General features: G+C 38.7%; 2 protein-coding genes across 2 annotated transcripts in view; both read left to right on the top strand.

Annotated features, from left to right (window-relative positions):
• Positions 1-20,061, top strand: part of LOC131679377 (protein sickie-like) — a 228,088-nt gene extending 208,027 nt beyond the window's left edge. Inside the window, exon 7 of the mRNA XM_058960090.1 lies at positions 19,908-20,061. Coding sequence (XP_058816073.1) covers positions 19,908-20,061 — 154 coding nt within the window. The remainder of the gene's footprint in view (positions 1-19,907) is intronic.
• LOC131679484 (protein sickie-like) overlaps positions 1-22,527 on the top strand; it is a 259,274-nt gene that overhangs the window by 114,999 nt on the left and 121,748 nt on the right. The gene's annotated exons all lie outside the window — the stretch shown is intronic.

The raw sequence follows: 22,527 nt of genomic DNA, 5'->3' as shown, positions 1-22,527 counted from the left end.
TGCCCTTTTTTGTAGGAGCACATTACTGCCGCTACATGCAAAAGTGTCCATGTTCTATGCAATTTCTCGTGTGTACATGGCACAATCGTCCGTAAAACGGCCGAATGCGTCAAAGCACATGACGTGCTCCCCATCCCAGTTATGTCACAATTTGTCATAGCTCTTTCCCCCAATAGCACGGAAGGATTTATAAATGGTCCTTTATAGGTATTATCACAAGCTTCAAATTTTCCACCTCACCCTAACTTCAAATTTTCCACCTCGTTGAAGTAAACGTTGCGATATTACAATGAAGACGCGAAACAGAAAAAATATTGATGCTACTTTACTAAACGATATTAATATCATGCACGAATCAAACTCCCCCAATCTCCAAATAGTAAGTACTTATTCGTAGCTCAATATAATTGATTGACGATTTGATGGACTAAAAGTAAACCATTAAATATGACAATAAAACGTTTGTTTCTCGTGCTGAATAGATTGCCGCAAATTGGCAATTGGATTTAAATTATTCTTGCGAATTGTCAATTCTCAACCCTCATACATAATTCAAAAGTCATCATTCACTCAGACAAGACCATGCGTATTCCCCACGCGCAATAAATACCCAGTGGATTAGTTTCCTAGTTGGCCAAATAAACACTAAACAAACAAAGAAATTAGTTTGCTCGGTCTAAAGAAATGTCAGCTCGATTGGCATCAACCGGCGGATACGTGTTCCCTTACAATGCCATCAAATCAAAGAACATTTAGAATTACTTGCGACAAAATATGTGCAATTCAGAATATAACGAAATGAAGACTGCTTAATTATAAGAAGATGCGAAAAAAAATATTTGCATAATCGAGGTGGATCATTTTCAAAGATAGCACTGCTGATGAATCACTTTATAAAAATAAGTGATAAGGGACGCGGACGAAAATAGCTGAACACCGCCGACAATTTCCAAAACCCGTTTTTGTATACATAAACTTAAAACGTGTTAGAACCAAATATTTGATTAGTATTGCAAATCGATTAAGTCTCGATCCCGATCGTTGATGATATCTTCTCAAGCGGTGAATTTTGGCTTGATAAATCTCAGTAAAAATAATTGTTGCTCAGCCCAGTTAACTTAACTTGTGTCATTTTTTAATCTGTTTCCTCATTGAAAATTGTTGAATTGAATTGTTTGAGATTGGAAAACTGCAACTATATGCAGAAAACTTACATTATCACAAGACAGATTGGTCGCCAATTCCGAGCATTAAGGGAGATCCCTAAAAAAATTCTTATGTGTCAGTTACAAACAGTTAGATCCGCATTGACTTCTCCATATACCAAAATCAAAACATTGATAAACGAAAAAGATTACAAATAAAACAGAACGATGGAAAGTAAAGTCAAATGAAGAGCGTCATCAAAACAGCATAATGATGCTAATATGTATGTGGGAGACAGGCTAATAAAAATCGATTCACAGAAACATAAATTTTACAAATAGGGTAGACGCCTCCTAATCCTTAAGACCAGGCGAACTGAAATTAAATGGAAACAGCTAGAATTAGTTTATTAAACCTTTTCTCAGTTGCGCGGAAAATCCAATTATTCTTTTGTAAATCAACTGAAGTTTTAATTTCAAACAAATTTTATTATTAATTTCGAATCGAGTATCTTCCACTTAAAATTTATTCCAGGAAAAAATTCTACTTTTCCCAATAAATATAATCTGCAGGACTGGCAACACTGCTCCGATATGTTTGTATGTGACATAATATTTACCATTATTTGTGGGGAGACTGCGGTCGGTACCAAACCTCCTTCTGCCTTGTATGTATACGATTTGCAATGAAGATTCAACGAGGAACGAGGATGCTGTGTGGTGACAGTTTTTCGGTGTCTCTTTCATATGCCATGACCGAGCAATGTGTAGAGGTACAGAGATCCGGCTCCGTAGCGAGACATGCTACGGAATTAATTTCTGGGATTAACAGCCTTCCCGCCGGACCGAACCGATGACAATTTGTGGGGATTTATAGCGTTTCAATTACAAGCTAGTCTAGTATTATTTGTTTTCGATTTTCCTTAAATTTAGTAAGTTTTAAACAATTTCACCTGACAAGTAACCAGAAAATGCGACCTTATCACATTCAAAACAAGCTTAAAATTCCGACAACGCTGTAATTTTCCCGGAAGCCTATAATTATGCTAAGCCGAGTTGCAACGTGCTCATTAAAATTCACATCACTTTTATCGCTCAACCGAATTAGAAGCAGTAAAATTCCTTAATCTGCAAATTTACACAGCTCCGACAGAAGTGCCCTGGCTGATGCATACCGCAACATCTAAACGGCTTTTTAGAATCGAACCAGGACCTCATTCCAACACTCTTCTACCGCCGGAAATTCGACAGCGGTACCTTTTCACACACATCCCCGAATACCTAACCCTACCGTCGACGATAGTGCGTAAAATTCCAAATGCAAATCCCCCTTTTTCAACAAACGTTTAATTCGGTTTCATTGGAGCTCATAACTCATAATTATGCTCTCTATTCATTTGATCCTTTTTTCGTCCGGATCCACCCCCGTTCGACTGACGTCGTCGTCGTCTTCGTCGTTGTTATCGTGTCAACCTTTTAGCGCACGGACGAGCGAAGCGGCGGTGAACTTTTCCTCGCAGGAGGCGATGAAAAATATTTGAACCACCATTATTGTCGGTGCTGTTGGTGCCTGTACTGAAAATGTATCCACTTGGCAGAGTCCATAGCAACCATTGTTCCCGCTGCTGCTGCTACTGCTGCTGCCGTAACTATGGAAAGTATACACCGACTCGAAGTATTGTTGCGAACAATGACACTTCTTGAACCGTTAGGTAGACCGACGAAGAAGATGGAACGGGAATATTTTTGTTGAATCTCCTGCTGTGACTAAAAACGGCTGACGATGGGTGGTAGGTAAATCTAATTACACATGTTCGATGACGGAATATTGTTTGGCGGATTCAGATGGTGCTTTCTGGGAAAGCTTTGTGGGACATTTTTATTGAAGTTTGTAACTGAATTTGTGAAGAATCATACCGCCAAACGTACTAAATGAAGTATGTTGGAAATGAATGGATCCGTTTCCTGTAATAGAAGATTTAAGGGAGTTCGTGATTCTTTAGAATCAATTTACATAAAATTAATACTTGTCAGAAAATACATTAGAAAATAGCGTTATTCATGTTACTTGGTCCGCTGTGATTTGGCGTCTACTTTGGTATTTTCAAAGGCTGACAATGTTCTAAAGCAGTGTATTACTGGACTGGCCGGACAAAACCTCATATGAATTCGTTTCATTGTATCTGGTTTACTTATGAAAATCATTCTTTGCGAACCTATACGGAAAACCGGCAATGGAAACAGTAAATTCAATATTATATACCAGAACATAAATTAGTTATGAAATTTGCGTTTCTATTTCGTCTCATCAGTATCCTATATTAACTTAGTGACATGACTAAGCTAGCGTCCAGTGAGAAAATCAACATTGCCGAATATTGCGAACTGATCCGATATTGTTGCAAAAAATTCAATTATAAACTTTCATTATAAAGTTACAGCTCTTTCTCGAAGTAAAAATTCGAAAAGTCACTTCAAAGTTGAAGTTATTGCTTTGTCCGATTTCAAAGATGGTCGTTTTTTTGGTTTTCTAAGTTGAACCTAAAATTTCACTAAGCCAATTACCACTAACACGAAAAAAAATTCCGAAGAAAATGAATATTTGTGACGGTCTAATGTTCATGACTTTACCGAACCGCCTTTTTTAAACGTTCAGAGTGTGAAAGCATATAACCTTCATGTAAATAGAAATAATTTCATTCCTTTCAACTGTTTATTTAGTACAGCTACGGCATCTTCCATCGAAACTCCTATTGGCGTATAACTGGAATTTCTTTCGAAAGGGGCGAAAGAATTCCAATTTCGGCAAGCGGAATGCTGGCTGTATCGATTTGTGTCACTCCGTGAGATTTTCACTGTCACTGAACCGATTTCTCCACTTCTTCGACGTATAAAAGATACACTTGTCCCTATAGCAAACTACACCTAGGCTACAGCTTGCGTGTTTCTCACCGACAGGTTATCAATTCAGGAAGGATGCTTCAAGCAAATTCAAGTATAAATCTTTCGCTCGATCAACGGAAACAGTTGTTTAGAGTGCACAGCATCACCGAGGTAGAAACTATCAATCTATGTCTATGTCTATGTAGCATCTAGCCTCCATAATAGACAACAGGTGCTATTTTTTACCTCCCCTTGGATGGACGGAAGTTCCGATAACAACTTTACGGTTTGCTGCCTCGGACGAGCTGTACTCTGCCTGACAGGTAGGAAGTTTGCCGACAGTTTTCAGAGTGTATGACCGACCAGGCCAGAAGCTACTACAATTTTTCCACTTGCGTTAGATAGATTGGTATGGAAATTTCTACCGGCGACATAGTGAGTCTGTTGTTTGTAGAAGAAATTCATCCGGGAGGAAGGTGATTGAAAAAGTTTTTATAAGGTGTTTAACTATGCAGACAGTTTCTAGTGGAATTCTGTGAGTTAGAGTTCGCTTCGGGAAGCTAAATAATTTTCCCAGTCGCTTCAAAAACTAGAAAGAACAACTCAACTTTATAAAAATGTCTTCCTTTTATAATCACAAACGGATAATATAAACAATACTCATTCGGCAATTTACAATGATTGAATGAATGACTTTATATAAATTTCATGGGACACGATTTCACACAATCCAAAGCATCAGGTTTTGAAAAATAACTCGGAATATTAGAATATCAGAAAATTTTTGAAATTTTGTATGCGATCGTTACCCATATAACTCCAATCCAAATAAAAATTGATTACAACCCATGAAGGCGACATTAATGTAATTTAAGCTGTTTCGAAATTATTCTCCGAGAAATGCTGTGTATATACTAATACTTTCCAATTTAGTGAAACTCATTTATATGAAATGGATATATTATGCTTTAAATGATATAACTTCGAAATATTGAGTCAATAGAGTTTCTCACAGGGCGCACACAAAATTTTTACAATGTAAATGCACTATCAAATATCTTGTATTTATCGGAGAAAACAATCTGCAGTGAGGTTTTATGCCTGTGCTATGAACATTTTATATAAATATTATATTGGAGGTTGTTTGGTAAAATTCTCGATACTTTTCCTTCACACAACCCTTAAGATCTTATACAGTCGTATCCGGTACCATTGTTTCAACTTTTATTCATTTCCGAAAGATGTCTGTGTCTGTCTGTACAGGGATAAAACAGAGCAGTATCATCAGAAAAAAGTCTAGGTACACCTTTTAATTTCAAATTGCCAATATCGTAAACGTACAATAGAAATAACAGAGGTCCTATGTTGCTGCCTTGAGGGACACCTACCCCAACAGGGCGACATGAACTGCGAGGACTTCCAATTGATACATGCTGTGATCTGTGCGTCAAGTAACTGTTCAACACATTATGAGCAACTCCTCTAGTACCATACAACTCCAGCTTATTAAGCAGGATGGTGTGATTTATCGTATCAAATACATTTTTTAAGTCTAGAAATAATCCTCCAACCATTTTTGTTGTTGTCAATTTCACTAGCCAGATAATCAATCAACTCTGTGATGGCCGTCATTGTGCCACAGTTCTCCCTGAACCGTTTTGGAAATTGTGCAGTATTTTATTAGTTTCGATGAACTCTACTAACTTATTGACGAGAAGCTTCTCTATAATTATATTTATAACCAATAGCGTCGATATAGGGCGGTAGTTACAGGGTTCACTTGTGTTTCCAGACTGGAGTCACTTTAGCAGTTTCAAGACAGTCGGGATAAACACCAGCATCAATGATTATATTAAGCACTTGAGTGAGGATTGTAGTAAAAGATAGATAATCGTGTTTTAAAATACTAGCTGGCAAGTTATCGGGGCCACTACATTCCTTAGCATCGAGGTTCCCAATTAAAATAGTACTTCGTTAATATTAGTAGGCCATAAGAAAATTGTGGTACAGTTTCGTACGAGTCCAATAAAGTCAGAAGTAAGTCGATTCATTGAAAAACGAATGGATGGTACCAGTTTGATTTTTTTCTACACTCAGGCCGACACGAGTTAACTAAAGAGAAAGTAGTCGTAGCCAAAGTTTCTATGTGATATAATCACTGTACTAATGCTTTGGTGGTAAAGTCCCCAGAATACGTCAAGGTCAAGATTCATCACTTCATCACAGATTTATGCATATACAACCTTTATTAAACTCTAAATGAAGAATATCAGATGATTTGGTAAATAATCACGATTCAAATTATGCACCATGACTGCTGGAAAAACTTTCGACCTAGCTGAATTCTAGGAAAACACTAGGAATAGTTTTTTACTAACCACTCTCTTTCAAAAGATATCCATATTCCCACTTTTTTGTGGTTATCGGAAGTCGCCAACTTGAATTTCAAAATGGCTGTAATCATCTATTTCCGATGTCTATTGACCATCCCTTTCAAATTACATCCATATTGAAGATGGCTCTCTCCATTTTCTGGTAACCGTAAGTCGCGCCCTTCGTTTCCAAAATTTCACAAATGGAGGAGAGGTCTTCACAAAAATCTCATTTATTTTTTCAGAGCTGGTGAGATCGTTTCATGTCATTTTTAAAAACTTGTATACTTTCCCAAAATGTTTTCCTATTTGTGAATACGTGCCAGAATCAAAAATATTTTTCATTCTGGAATTGCGAATATATTGCAAATATCCAATTGATTGTATATGAAGACGGCCTCAGAATGTACCTTTAGGAATAGGCATTCTTGAAATTGGTCGTTGGATGTACAGTCGAGCTATCGCCTTTCATTTCCAGGGCTAAACATGTGTACTTCTATCGATGAAAACAAATATATCATAACATAGATGCAGACAAATTTCTTCCATAAAAGAAACTGCCATTTTGGATTTAGCTAACGAGCAGGATGAGACAGCCCATAGTGTCCAATAAGTGATAAAACGTAGTCTTCTATCTTCATTAGATCCGCATTTAGTATCGCAGTATTATCGAGCCGTTGAGTCCTATATGCCGATATAAAGCTGATAAAATGCTGGAAAGTCCGTAACATTGTGCAATTAAATTGCACACTGAGGAACTTTGCATCGTTATTCACGGCTCCTTTCGCTGCTTAAGCTGTATTGGATAGGTTTGAATGTAATGAAATATGTCGAATATTATTCCGAAGAGGAGTTACTAACTAATCATCAGCAATATATTTGCTTTAAATTTGCTCTATAACAGTACTAAATGCATATATAATGTTTTCATGGTCTCACTATAAACCGTTATATTGTATGCGTTATATCAGCTTAATATACGTGTATAGAATTGTCAATTATGCTGCATTTTCCCCGGTATGTTAAACTTTTATAATGCTAATGATGATGAAATTGGATTTTCATGCAACAGCAGTGCTATTTTATAACCATTATAGTGCACTGACTTAAAACTTATAATTACTCGGGAGCTTTGTCGCGATATGTAGAATTATATCGCTCAATTTTTTGTTATTAAACCGTTGATGTGGTCGTCCCATGGTTTTCTTTTATTGCTCACAGTGCTCACCACATTCACTGCAAGACTCCCAGTCATACAGACAAGAAAATCCAATAATTTGCAGGAAATAACAATTCTTTGCATATAAATATATAAATAGCGAGCAAACTGTAGTTGTGACCAAAAATGTTATATGAACAAATTAAATGAAGTTTGCCAAAACCGGTAATAAAAAACTGGAGATATTTCCGAAGAAGTGGAGGCCAATTTTTTTAAACTACTAGGATTGATTTTTCTGCAAAATTGGAAAATCCGTCTCATACAAAAAAATTTCGACAGCATCTTCGATTTCAGTGCGTGATTTTACTATAAAAAAAATTCTATAAAAATGTTCAGGATACAATTTATTGTGAACAAGTGTTAGTAGCAGCAATTTAAAGTAAACACTTGAGGATATGTACTGAACATTGTTGCTCTCAATGGCACGCTATCTTTAGAATGCATACGATATCTATGATAATCGACGCAACACTAGTCATGGTGTATTTCTGGACACCTGTTTCAAACTTCAAGTAGTTTTGTGTCGTCTTTCAAAGCAAAATAATAGTGTCTTTCTGCTCCATTATCGGACGTGTTTTCATTGAAATCTGAATAACTTTCAACAGAACTATCTCGGTATCGACTTTCTCAAAAATGTAGCTTGCGGTGAGCATTATTCAATATAAGTATCATCGGAATATCAAATATTCCTAACATCTGTGAACAGAGTAATCGGTTTCAAGTTTCATATTTTATCCGATAGGTGGATTTCTATTGCGATCGGACAATGCGAATGACCCTCTTCCTTAAATAATGTTATTCTATGCCGTTCTTTATCTGTGTGTCGATATTTTTTTGCCGTTATCAAATACAAAATTAAACAACAATCACACCAACGTTTCATTCGGTACATCTTTTACACATATTGAAACTTGAACAGTCTAAGGTAGCTTTTCAAAAGCAAACACAAGCACATTTGCTGTGACACATAGGAACTGACTTATGTGGATGCATACTTTCTTCTTTCCGGGTATTCCTAACAGTGTGCTCGCAGTATAAAATTACTTTCAAACCCACGAAAAATTAGCGTAAGCCTTTTTGCTTATCACCTATATGTATGACGATAAATAGGTAAAGCGCAATGAGAAAGGTATCTTCTTATCATGCGACTAATCGAGAAGACAACAACGCATCGAAATTGTGGAATATGTGGTGAATCTAAAACTGCTAATAAATATTTCTGTCGCAACAACTTCAAATCATTGGAAGTTTACTCAAAACATGTACTTTTCTAACACTATAAGTAATTATATACAGGTGCTAAGAAATGGCAAATAAACTCTTTATGTATTCTATTGGTGGCCCTGCAAAGAGTCGATATGTTGGTTGTTCGATTGGCAGTAGAAGTAATTTCGAGCTAGTATACTGGTACCAGCCTTAGTACCTTCCGGAACAACAACAAAATACCGAATGAGCATTTTTCGCGCAGATGATTTCTTATCAAATATTAGTTTTATTGAAGTTAGATACAAAGAAATAAGAAATCTGTGATTTTCTTACTTTTCAAAATTGAAAAAGTTTATGTTTCCAATCCGTCCCAGTGAAAACTCTTATACTCTGATTAAGTTTAATTCAAATACTACTAGATCGACGAAAAAAATTTGCGCGTAATTGCGCCATTTTGAATCTGAGCTATTTGAATTATTAGATATTTTGGACATTTTTTCTCGTTTTACTTCATTGTCCGTGCGAAGTCCAAATTCTCGCAACGATATTTCTTTTGGAAATAATGGATAATTGTCGGCAAGTTTCAAGTTTAGTTACGTGGGAAGCAAAATGGTGGTTTTAATAAACCAGAGCGCTCCAAAGTGCTTCGACATCATCTGATTCATTTCGAAACATAATTGAAGCAAAAGAAATGTGTAGTTGAATTCTGCACGAAAAGAAACCGATTCATAACTGCAATTCTCTACAGAAAACTTTTTTCTTCGCCTGCTGGAAGGTTCCTTCGTACGCTGGACGTCCTGCATAAACTTTGAAGTGTATGTAGCTAAAAAAAATCAAAATCTTAGGGAAACTGTTCTTGGTACTGAATATCAAATACAGCTCAGATATGCCAACGTAGGCAGGTAATCCAGCTGATTCCAAGATTGTGAAAGCTGGTTTAGAGTGTCCAGAAAAGCCCTTGAAATCAACTACACTTTGAAATTTAAGAATTGTAACAAAGCTAAGAAACATTCTCTCGAAGAAGATCTTTTCATATTTGGTGGGGCGAACTCGACTAGAAGATCAAACGAGATAACGCAAAAAGCAATCAAACATGCCTTTCCTGGTTATTATATCCTAAAATCTGCTAAACTTACTTGATATCAACTGAAATCCTGAGTAATGAAAATAGCAATCCGCCCATCTTTTGGAAATACAATATGAAAAATATCTTTTTTACATAATTGATAAAGCAAGTCTTTGATTGACCAGAAAGCTTTGTTTGCACTTCTATATGAATACAAACCTACAAATTATTACTTAATTATTAATATTATATATATTATCACTTGATTATTAATTTCTGCTGCAAATAAATATTTAAATTCTTTCGGCCAGGTTTTTCAATCAAATACTCCTATGTACACCGGGGCGGTCGAACAGCAGCCGACCAATTAAGGCGCACATAGTAACTGCTTTCACGAATTCTTTTTTCGTTACATATGCTAGTTCTATATGATTCGAATTTAGATACAAAATTGTTGTGTATGTTTCCAATCAGATACCGACGATCGTTTCATTTCGAAGGCATTGAAAATATACTTTTTGTGACGTATTTGATTTTTGCAGATAGTAGACTAAAATGTATGCATTCCGGTGTGACTAGTGTCGGCATTGGTCAAAATTGCAAAAGCACATTGAACAAAAATATCACTAATAATGTAAAAGTTCCTAGTTCCAAAATAAAGTGCTCAAAATTACGTGTTGACCAATTCATGTCACTTTTGACGGAAAGCAATTGTTCATAAATGGCAAACAAGTACAGATTTAAACCATATGAAAATTTTGTTGGGAATCGTAATTGACTCCCTTCTAATGCAGTGTACTGTAACGAATATCCTTATCGGAATTTCGTTCTCACACGATATGAATATTGTTTTATGAAAATTAACTTTAGTAAGTCTCGCAAAGAGGTATCATGCCTCGTCCCTCACGGCAAGGCGCAGCTGTCTAGGCTATATTGCATATGTTCGAATGAAATGAAATATGAATTATATCGGCTTTATATTTGCTACATAGTAGCATCAAATACACATGTAAAGCATACATGCTTTAAAGATCCTTGAAGCATGTACGCCTTGTATCAGCTTTATATACGTATACAAAGTAAACAATAATGCTGTACTTTGGCTGTGCATGTATGCATTTATGATGTTAATATAAAGCATGATTGCATTGCCAATGCTATAATTGAATTTCAATACAACATGAGTGCAAATGTATAGCCAATATTGTGCAATGGCTTTATGCTTATGGTTACTTGGGTATAAATGGCAAAAGTCGCATCTTTTCCGTACATCGTTTATTGTTACAGATGTGATGTAGGGAGCTGCCACATCCACAAGTCGCCTGCCAGATTTTCTGGCAACTCTGAATCTTTTTCATCTCTCAGTCCTGACCAGGGAGTTGACGTAAGTTAAGTCATCTATGATGCTACCAGATTTAGCGAACAGCTGCACATCAGCCCACGCACAGGCTTTGCGACATTTTTATTATCTCTTCAGTTTGGTGTTTCCTTTATTTTGTGAACGTGTAGTCCACAACGTTTCCTATTGGCTTCTACCAAAAAATTTATTGGACAACTTGTTTTGCTCATATTAGTATACCGCTCTGTATCGCTAGAAAGATCGACAATGACACGTACGCCGTTGATGATAATCATTTCGACTGATTTTTTACCATGGCTGCATTCGAAGATCAGGGATGACCTCATATTATAAGGTGACCACTAGAGTGACAAGAAAAAAATAACCCCTATCGGCCCACCCCTGAGTCGATTCCTAGTCCCACAAGGAGTACTTGTTCCAAATTTGAAGCGAATCGGACAAGTCTAGCTGCCGGACCAATGTGCCTGAAGTTTGTATGAGATTTTTCGACAATTTACATGGAGGAAACCCACTAACTTGCCTTTTTGCCGCTAGGTGGCACTATATGCATCGTATTATCACTGTAAGTGAAAATAAGAAAGATAATTTAATTGTCTACAACTTTGTCGAAGACTGCTAATCAATCCGGCTTTGTTCAAAGAAGTTATTAAACTTTTAACGAAGTGATGTCTGAGTCAGTTTTCTATGGGGCCTAGCAGTGCATGGTTATGTATCAGTACTCGATTCACATGAACTAATCATTTTTGTTAAATAACCGTGAGACTTAGCTCAATAGTAAGGTCAGAAGAGTTGTAGTAAATAATACGAGTCATGTTTGGGTTAGAAAATTTTAGTTCCACATTGTACCGCATAGAGGGCGCCAGCACGAACTTTTCAACGGAAAGAGATAGATATTAGGTTGCTTCTACAAAGTTGTAGAGCAGACATTTTTCAATAATTCTTCCGAACATTTCGATATTCTATCTCTCTTCTATGAAAAGTTAGTGCTGGCGCCCTCTATGCGGTAAGTTGGAACTAACTTTTCAACCAAGGCATGACTCGTATTACTACAATTCTTCTGAACATATTATTGAGCTAAATCTAACGGTTATTTCGCAAAAATGCATAGTTCGTGGGAATCGAGTACTGATACACAACCATGCATAACTAGGCCCCATAGAAAACTGACTCAGACATCACTTCGTTAAAAGTTTAATAACTTCTTTGAACAAAGCCGGATTGACTAGCAGTCTTCGACAAAGTTGTAGACAATTAAATTATCTTTCGGCGAATGAGTGGGTTTTCTCCATGTAAATTGTGGAAAAATCTCATACAAATTTCAGGCACGTTGGTCCGGTAGCTAGACTTGTCCGATTCGCTTCAAATTTGGAACAAGTACTCCTTGTGGGACTAGGAATCGACTCAGGGGCAGGCCGATTGATTTTTCAAAAATTCATTATTTTTCTGGGCAGTCCACATGTCCTTGTTTCCCAAGACATGTCCTGGTTTTCAATTTACTGTCCTGGTGTGCTGGGACATCCAGGGAAAAGCTCCTGGTTTTCTTCTCTAAATCTATAATATTTTGTTTTTCATTCAGTCGTATAGCGACGACACCATAAATGAAACGCAAACTCACTTTAAAGCAGAGTACGAGAAACAAAGCCTAGTACACTCGAATCTCCCAATTGTTCCTTCCGATGTCTCTTTTCAATCGCTCAAAAATACCTCGTTATTTATCTTTTCAATTCGCTTTTTTCACCTGGAAATTGACAATAGTAACAACGATTCATTAATTTGTAGATACGAGACATGTTGAATGAGCAGTATTCCATTTGGAAGAAAATTTGGCAGCCTGCAGATATCCGTCAAGATTTGGGCAGCTGTCAAAGTTTTCAAAATGGCGCTATCAGAAATTTGCTATAGTTCTGCCAGCTGTTGTAAGAAGATTCGCTGCACCAATTCACTTTTGTTTTTCTTTGTTTCGCCATGTTAATACTAAAAATGTTAAATTTCAAAAAAATAATGCCAGATTTAAAAACACAAAGATGCAAGTCCATTATTACTTCTAAAAACAGACAGAATAGTACGAACAAACAGTTGTGGATCAAACTCTAGGCGGTATCGATTCCAATGAAACAAGTTGCGGTAATCGAGTTTCTTCTCGTCTTGAATCATCTTTCAATAGGAAACCCTTCATATTCCATTCGTTGTTTCTGAAAGGGTACGTTCTGGCGATTCCGCTTCTTCAAACCTTTCGAGCATCTCTTTCCAGTGGCATCTTATCATCTTGCTATAGATCCGCGAACATGTTTCATCTTCATAAAATGGTAATAAACGAGACGACAATAACTATAGTTCATTGAACACTGTCTCGAGCTGGTGATGTTGGACCACTTCAGGTTCATTGTAAACAGTACCTTCTCGACGATCAACATGGTTTCACGTTGAACAGCGAGTAACCTGCCGTATCTAACATCCTACATAACAGGGAGTACGCTCAAACCGACATATTTTGCACCGACCTATCTGCCGCTTTCGATAGAGTGAACTACAATTGATCGCGAAACAGAAATTTGGAATTAATTGCAGTTGTTGCAGTAGTTTCGACCCTAACTCACAGATCCCACATTTTATTCGACGTCAGGTGCAAACCATCAGGGAAGCTACCAGAGACCGTTGAAGTTTCTACTTTACATAAATGATGTGTATTTAGTATTGAAGACTTCTCTCCAGTCTATCGCAGACGATCTCAAAATATTTCGTTACATCCGCTCAATGTAATAAGAACCGCGTGTGCAAATCCGAAGAAGTGCTCTATGATCGGATTCTCACGATATTCTGACAGCATTCTGGCAGCACTCCGCCTGCAAGACCCCAAAAAAAATTCTTTACAGTCAACAACCTAGGAAGAATTGCGCCAGCCACGTTCGAGCTTAATGTTAGGAGGGGGGGGGGGGGATTCCCTTTCGACTGTCCTGGGTTTGAGCTCGTCTGATATGGCCACCCTATCATATTAGCAACGTAACCCAGTACTCTCCGGAGACGGCTTATGAAGGATTTTTTGTAGGAAACCCAGGGAAGTTTCTCTAGACCAGAACATAGCTAGGGACTAACAAAAATACGAGAAATAGTAAGAAACAATGACTAAATGGCCAAATACTCATGATAGAAACTTCAGAATCAGTTTATTCTTTGATTCAATTTATTTTCCATAGTGGTATAACATACTGGTGTTATTATTTTGTGTATAATATTTGAAGTTCAAAGATAATTTCTTCTATCTTTAATTAAAAAGCGGTGTATTTCCATTTTTAGGATACATGTAGTGTGATAACAAATCGATTTGCATAAATATTTCGAATTCAACAAAAGATGGAATTTTACGTATTTTTGAAGACGGTTTTATTATTTTGTTTTACTTCTGGTGGATTATACTAAGTTTTTTTTCGGAGTGCTCAAAGTGTCTTAAAATTGTACAACACGGATCCCATTTCCATTTCATAGGGAGTTTATTTATTTTATAGAAGTTTCCAAACGAAATTACATTATTCCCAAAAGATTTTAAATTTTGTTTTTTTTAAGCATTTGTCAAAAAACACAAAGTACTATTCAAACATTAGTGTTGAGTCTAGGGTCTTCAGACCTGTGCAAAAATACATAAACTTTCATACGAATCGCGCTGAGGCTTTCCTGATGTCTGTACTGCCCAGCTACGTCGCATTCCGCTGTTTGCAACAGTAACAGTTGGCTGAACTTTCGACGCGCGTATAACAGATTCAACTGACAGCATGAACAGTGTGACAAAGCAGGTAACGCTGCTTCTGTTGTGGTAGGCTGTTGCATGACTGTTCCATGTTGTGTTTCATCAAGTGTACAACAAGTCTCCACACACAAACAGAATGTTTCAGTGTAACGTGAGGTTTGTGTCTGCGATTAAATATCGAATGAAAAGCTCCAATCGATAGTATAACAGTGTCTTTTGAACAATATTGAGGCAGAATAGTTATAACAGTATGCTGACATGTTCAATTGTTCCTGTTTTTGTTTTAGAATTTTTAAAAAATATCTTCAGAAAAGTTACAATTTAAGGCGAAACAGATTCCTTCTATAAACATACTGAATGATTAGCTTGCACAGCCTACTACTGACGAAAGTCTCAAAAATGTTTATTCCATCGATTTTAACGAACACCAAAACAATAAACACCTTATAAAATCACATTCAATACGCTAGAAGCGCAAAGCGCTCCTATATTCTAGGAAATCTTATAGAGAGAAAATGGCCCCGTTCAGTCGTCACCTTTGATGCATAAAGTTTCATTGTTATGATGATAATGCGGAGGAAAAGTTTTTACGCGCCCCCGTCAATATTTACCAGGGATGGTTGCGAAATAATACAACGAACACCAAATGTACACTGTGATGTGTATGTGTATGCGCGAGTCAGGAAAAGAAAAAGTGCTTCGAAATTATAAGTAGGGAAATATTTTCTACAGATAGATAATTATTTACAGTTTTTTTGCTACCAGAAAATATTAAAAAGAAATGATTTCATCAGAGTTTCTACTACTTTGTCTTGTTCTGCATAAAAAAAGTTGCCAAAACTTTAGCTGGTTCCCTCGAATAATGTTCCAGATTGTAGCAACACGTGTCATGTTTGATGTTAAGTAGTAGGAAATAGACTGACAGCGTTTTCTTGTCAATTATGAATGATATATTTTTTTAAATTTAGTTGACTTTCAAACAGTTCTACACTCACCAAATACTGCACCCTTTCACAAATGCTTACTGCACAAATGTTGCCTCCCTTCGCCGACTCGACCTTTCTCGGAACCACTTCGTGCACACTTCTTGTCTATTCATCAGAAACGGCTCTGGCAAACATGCAACAGGGAGTCCGAGAAAGTGATGTCGACGACGACGACGCTACCGCCGCCCGTTGAATGACTCATTCACACAAAACAGCATGCTTCCGAGTTGGGGTGACCACCTTCCGTTCGGCCACGCCGATTTAGGTGGTTAGAGTGCTGCCAGCAACAAACTAGCTCATTGGCAGTATAATATCCTTACGAGCGACGAGATCTCCGAGCAAGAGTTCCGTTCCTTGTTTACCACCAGAAGGGGCGCGTGGTGAAACACATCCGGAAAATTCACACCCAAAAGGCTGCCTTCAAAGCAACTCAGTGTGCGTGTGAGAGTCGAAGCAAGCAAGCAGGCCAGCAGTGAGTGCAGTCTCTCACAGAGAATGAGTTCTTCTGTGGCGAAGGAGGCGCTTCGCCAGTAGAACACTTTTCCGCTGCCAGTCAGACATGTCTCTCGACTTTTGGCGATTGGATCGGCGGTGGAAATTCTGGTGTCCTTTGTGGGTGCAAATAAAACAAAAGGAAAAAGGACTCCTGTACCAATCAGTTGGGTTTGGTGATAAGTGATACTGTCCTGCAAAAAAAAAACGCCAATAAAAGTGCCAGATTTATTCGACAACCGGATGCCATTGGAAGCGAACAGTGCTTGTGTCAGCGCTTACTAGGATACCGACGAATGCAGAATCAAGCGGATGGACCAAATAAAGTGCTTTTTCCTTCTTGGAATCGATTTTCAGCTAGTGGTTAGAGAAGAAACGATAATTTATTGTTAGAGTTTGGTGCTGCTTCCGTCGTAGGAGTTCCACAAAACCAAGTCTAGTGAACGTTTCTAATGTGACAGTGAAATGATTTGTTAGATTCATTTGTGCTTGCTGTTAGTGCTTTACGTGTCTAGTCTTTGTGGTTCCGATATTTTACCAGTGGAATTGAAATTTGCCTTAAATGTATCAGAACAGATGAAAAAATCTTTAAAGTGCGCTTGCTAACATAATTTTAAAGTGTGATAGGTCAACTGAAAAGGGATAGAGAAACGTGCAAAACTGCTACCACCGACCGAGTGAGCGAGACCCGTCTTGAAAAGAGTATAGTACACGAGAGTATTGAGTATTTTATTGTTTTGCTTTTCCCGAAACAACCGGAATCAAAGAAGAACCACTCAGCGTGCGAAAAGAAACCCTGGTATGCCTGTCGACTGTGTTATCTGTTTCAAAATAATCAGTGTGTGTTTGTTGGTGCTTGACAGCAAAAATAAGGCGATCATTGAACCAGTTTATGTCCGTAAAACTCGAACAGTAGACAGCCTGTATAAAATTCTCAACGTAAAATTATCCAAAACAACAACCTCAAAGAGGGCCACGAGTGCGAGTACGAGGGACCAATGCACATGTGGAATATTTATCTACCGACATAAAAACACAGTGAATGAATCAACCACCCTCCGTCTCCGTCTTCAGAGCTTCGAGAACCAACCCAGGTCCTGTTCTGTTTCGGGGGAGAACCCCACCCTAAATTCAAGCAAACAACCACCGATATAAAATCGATCGACCGCGCGCGAACTTTGACGCTGAAACGTCGTCGTTCGAAAGCGCTTCTGGTATTGGTGGCTTAGTTGGCGCTGGAAAGGATACCCAACCGGCGATCAGAAGCACTACGAAAGGATACGGACAATAAAACGAAAACGCAGCAGTCGGTGCATACAACAACGTCCATATAAAACTGATGGGGGTAAATAGTTTGCAGTTTGTGTTTGATTAAATTGTGCACACAACAGTCGCTCACCGGCTGTCCTGCGTTGATTTGCCGAGTCACATCAACGTTCACATATTGCGAAAGTCAGCTTTATGGTGGTCCTTTTGACCAACCTAATTTCCGCTTGCTGTGAGAGCAATGGCGGTTTCGGTTGTAGTGGTACATACTTCCTGCACTGCAACGTGGGTTGGTTAATTGGGGTTTGGCTGTGGATAGGGAAAATCGAACAGGTGTTTTGATAGGGAAAAAGGAACAACGTTCAGTAATTGTATTTAGATATCCGTTTACCAGACAGGGAATCAGTTATCGTATTTAATTGGAATAAGTTTTTTTCTTGTGGAACGTTTTGGCGGATGCTAAAAATATCGTACGTCACACCTAGTTTTCTACCTTTTCTGTATTAATATATTGGGAATATTTTTGGCATATTTAGAGAGATACTTTTTAGTTCGATTAAAACATTTCAGAGATGGTTAATTTCAGTGTATCAGAAGCGAACCATTAAAACGTTTCTTGATTTATTTCACTTTTGGAATTACAATACTATTTGACTATTTTAAATAATTTTTTATAAATTTTTAGCCTAAAAACAATCTTTTCAATCAAACTCAATCCATCGATATTTTCGAAAATTTCTACGTCGTTCAATAATAATGTATAATATACATTTTCGGAAAGTAACAGGGTTTTTGATCCAATTTTTGCACGTCCATATACACTTGACTTAGAACTTGAAAAGAAAATTTGACAACAGTTATGTTCTTGTTTCACTATGAGACCTTTTTTCACAGTCCTTTTGGTTGATGGGCAGTTTATTTCAAAGATTCTGGTAGTTTCTTCTAGATCCTTGGAGTCTTTGGGATTGACGTGAAACCTCTCTAAAAGATTTTTAATGTCTGTTGAAACATGTCCCAATTCGTTGTTGTTTGGCTTTAAGGGTCATGCGCCTTGTGTCCTAATTCGTCTTTTTCCCTACTAGCTTCATGAGATGCTCTCTTTATTAAAGCCAAACTTCCTTTGATTTAAAATTTGCTGATCATGTAAGCTTGTAACGATATTAATTAGCCCACTGTGCATACGACTGACAGCATTACTTTCAGTGCCATCTATCCGTCAACGGGAGACTGTCTTGCTGATGGAAATTTAAATCACCGAGATCTGCTCCACGCACTCCCCTTCGTTTTTCCCACCCGTAGAAGGATCAGTTACAAATGCCGATGGGACTGAGCGAGAAGGAAAATGCTTTTGTTTTCCCAAGATCACGCCACTAATTGTCTCAAAAAAGACTGATCAGATCACTTAAGTGGAGACTGTCGATCCCTTTACACGGCGGTCAGATAGAGTGAAACCATTAGCCATAGAATTAATTAAATCAATTTCGATGTGATATTTTTCTTACGGTACGGCTAAACTTGACAATATTTGTGTAGAACACGGTTACGGTGCAAAAGATTACTGTTTCTGTAAGGTGAGCTAAATTCCGACCGATCTCATTAAACACGTGCTAGGCACATAGGGCTAAAACCTATTTTATTGCAGCCGTTCTCATAAGAAAGCTTAAACCAGTGAAATAGGCAAGCAAAGTAGCCAATCAGTCCGAATTGTGCGGTCTGTACCAGTATAGTCAGGTAAGACATAAGCAGAAACTGAGGTTATCTCATCTAATCGATCACGTTGACCAGGTTGAAAACCCGCGCCAACGTGGGTTTTTTGTTGGGGCTCGTAGAACCGACAACTCGGCGCGTACGCTTCAGAGCGCCCCTCGTCGGAAAATACAGTTGCTACATAACACATCGTCGCATAGAAGGTCGGCAACATAACCCACCCGCCGAGCATTACGTGCAACGTCAGAACTATACTCTCCACGTGCCACCTGGCGGCACATAGCAAACCTGTCACGAAGCTATCGGAGACACCATCACCCACTCGAGCTATGTTTTATGGTACAAATTCGGGGATGATTGCTACGAATCGAGCAGCCTACTGAAACATTCTGCGTAAGTAAGTTCATCGAAAATCAACGCACGCGGTCGCTCACGCCTGCCGCCCGTCAACGTCACCAACCAGTTCCAGTTACCACCGTCACCGTCACCAACCAGTTCCTGTTACCGCCGTCAACGTCACCAATCAGTTCCAGATACCACCGCCAACGTCACCAACCAGTTCCCGTTACCGCTGTTCACCAACTGCAGGTCAGATCGATACTAGGCTAATGAGTTAGCATAAGCGTAGGAGTAAAAGCATGACCAATATTTGTCCCGGGACCTAGAACAAATGTAAACCAACTGAAAATACACAATGTGATCATGAAGTGAAACGCTACTCCTCTCAAGCTTAAAGGTCACCGGCAATCTCTCCCTAAGGCGAACGCGTAGATTTTAATTTAGTTTACCCGTGTTTATTTGAACCCGCGATTAGCTTACCTTTTCGATCTCTTACTCGGATTTAGTCTTCTGCTCTTTTTTGCGTTCGGGAAAGTCGAATGAGACATTGTGTTTGAGCCACTTTCATTTACCCGCCCGTGGTTAGAGTCTCTGGCCGGACTACCGTCTTGCGTCGGCAGCCTTCCTTACGGAAGTGGCGCTGAAGTTGCCGACGTTGTGTGCACGAACGAAACGTTACATTTGGCGCCCAACGTGGGGCCTGCGATTAAATATTTGAAGTTTGGCTAAATTTTAGTTTGCAATTCAAGTTTTGGAGGTAGAATTTTTTGGTTTAAGGTTTGGATCGATATAAAGTTAGTTTGTAGGCGTTACGTTAGATATAGCTTAGGATTAGCTTGGAATTAGATTTAGTTAGCATTTGCATACTTGGTTATTTCTTATATACTATTGCTCTAAATTAGAGAGAAATATTTCGATAAAATTTTACTACCATTCCTAAATGGAAAATTTTCATATAAATGCGGATGATCTTACGGACGAGGAAGTTCAATATGAACTTAACCTCCGATGTCTTAGTGGGAATAGTGGACCGGAAGGTAGAAGAATTCTGCGCAACTGGTTTCGGAGCGAGGGTTTAACCGAGTACCCATCAGTGAACTCGATCACCCAAGAGTATCAAATAATCCCTAATAGTTTACATGATCTCGAAGAAGCATTAAAGGTCGGTCGTGCTTTAGGTGGACGTTCACGATTGATCCACTACTATCGACGACTTCGACGGTGCAGTGCATCAACAGTTACCGAGCGAGGCAACAAGAAAATTCTGCTGGAGATAGTATTGCGACTTGCCCTACAATATTTTGAACTGGACATGACAAAGCTTGATTTCCCAAACATAGCAACTACTCAACCGCAAACCGCCGATGATACAATCCTTCCTAGAAGAGAAAGTACTAATCTATCAGGAGAGTTATCTCCTGCGTCAAACACTGGTTTACGGAACTCGACCCAAGCAACTCTCGAAGTTGCGGATGACCTTCGAGCTCAACGAATTTCTATAGCTCAATTAGAGTTGGAGCAAACCCTTGCAGATTTGCCCAACCCGCAGCTTAACTCTTCTCTCCCGAGTAACCGAGCTATGCAACGTGAGCAATATATGACCCCCAGGTCATCGTTTCCGTTGGCGACTGGTCGAACGCCGTTCCAACTTCCCGGAGTATCTGAAAGGCATTCGTTCAATCTGGGGCCTATCAATTTGGCAACGAGATTTGAGCACCTAGGAACAACGTCTTTGGTAGAGCCCTCGGGTCCAACCATCAATGTGAGGTCTGTCGCATCTCAATCGTTATCCGTTCGGAATGCCGATGTGCAATTAGTGTCATCCGTAGGCACACCATGGCTAGCGAATTTAAATCCCGAAGTGCGCCCGACTGCGACTATTCCATCATCAATCTTGCTCGGATATCGATCGCTGAGTTCACCTTTATCAAGATTTACAGGAGCAGGACGGTCGATCAATGGACTAGGACCGGACACTGAGCTGAATAACAATTTCCCGATCTCTGCCGCGGGAAACGATGTTTCTCAGACACGACAGGCCCCTGACCAGGACACCAGGTCAGTAGGGATGCCTAGAAATGAAAATAGGAATTTTTTGAATTACGTGCATGTCGAGGACATTGAAAATTATGTACAAACCTACGTGAACAACTTGTTGAATTTTCGTTCGGATCGGCCACTGGTTCGAGATACGATTGTGAACAACTTAGCACATCAGATGGCTGATGTGGGCATACGCGAGCCAAGGCGGTCAAGTTCTACTCGCCCAGAACATCCCCCACCACTATTAGAAAGAAATGGCCAGCAGAGTCTTTCGCCACCCTTACAACTGCCTCGACAAAATTCGGATCACCACCAAGGACAAGTGAACATCCCAAATACCCCGCCCATATTTTACGACAGATACCGGAGTACGTTACCGACATATTCAACACCGTATGTTATACCCGAGACGACTCCTAATCCTGCAATCTTTCATCGTCGTCCCAATAACTCGGCTACCTATGCGGTACCTGATGCAATACCATCTCCGTTATCCCCGGTCGCTGGTTTAGCTCAACCTTATGCTCGCCGAAGGTTACCCCACCAAACTTGCAATATTATGGAAAAATGGCCAAAATTTGCTGGAGATGCAAATCCCGTACCCGTAATTGATTTTCTTCGACAGTTAAATTTATTGTGTCGGTCTTATCAAATTAGTCAGGAAGAGCTTAGAACACACGCACATTTACTGTTTAAAGAAG

Source organism: Topomyia yanbarensis, chromosome 2, assembly GCF_030247195.1.
Source record: "Topomyia yanbarensis strain Yona2022 chromosome 2, ASM3024719v1, whole genome shotgun sequence".
Taxonomy (NCBI): Eukaryota; Metazoa; Arthropoda; class Insecta; order Diptera; family Culicidae; genus Topomyia; species Topomyia yanbarensis.
This window is presented reverse-complemented; position numbering and strand designations above follow the sequence as displayed.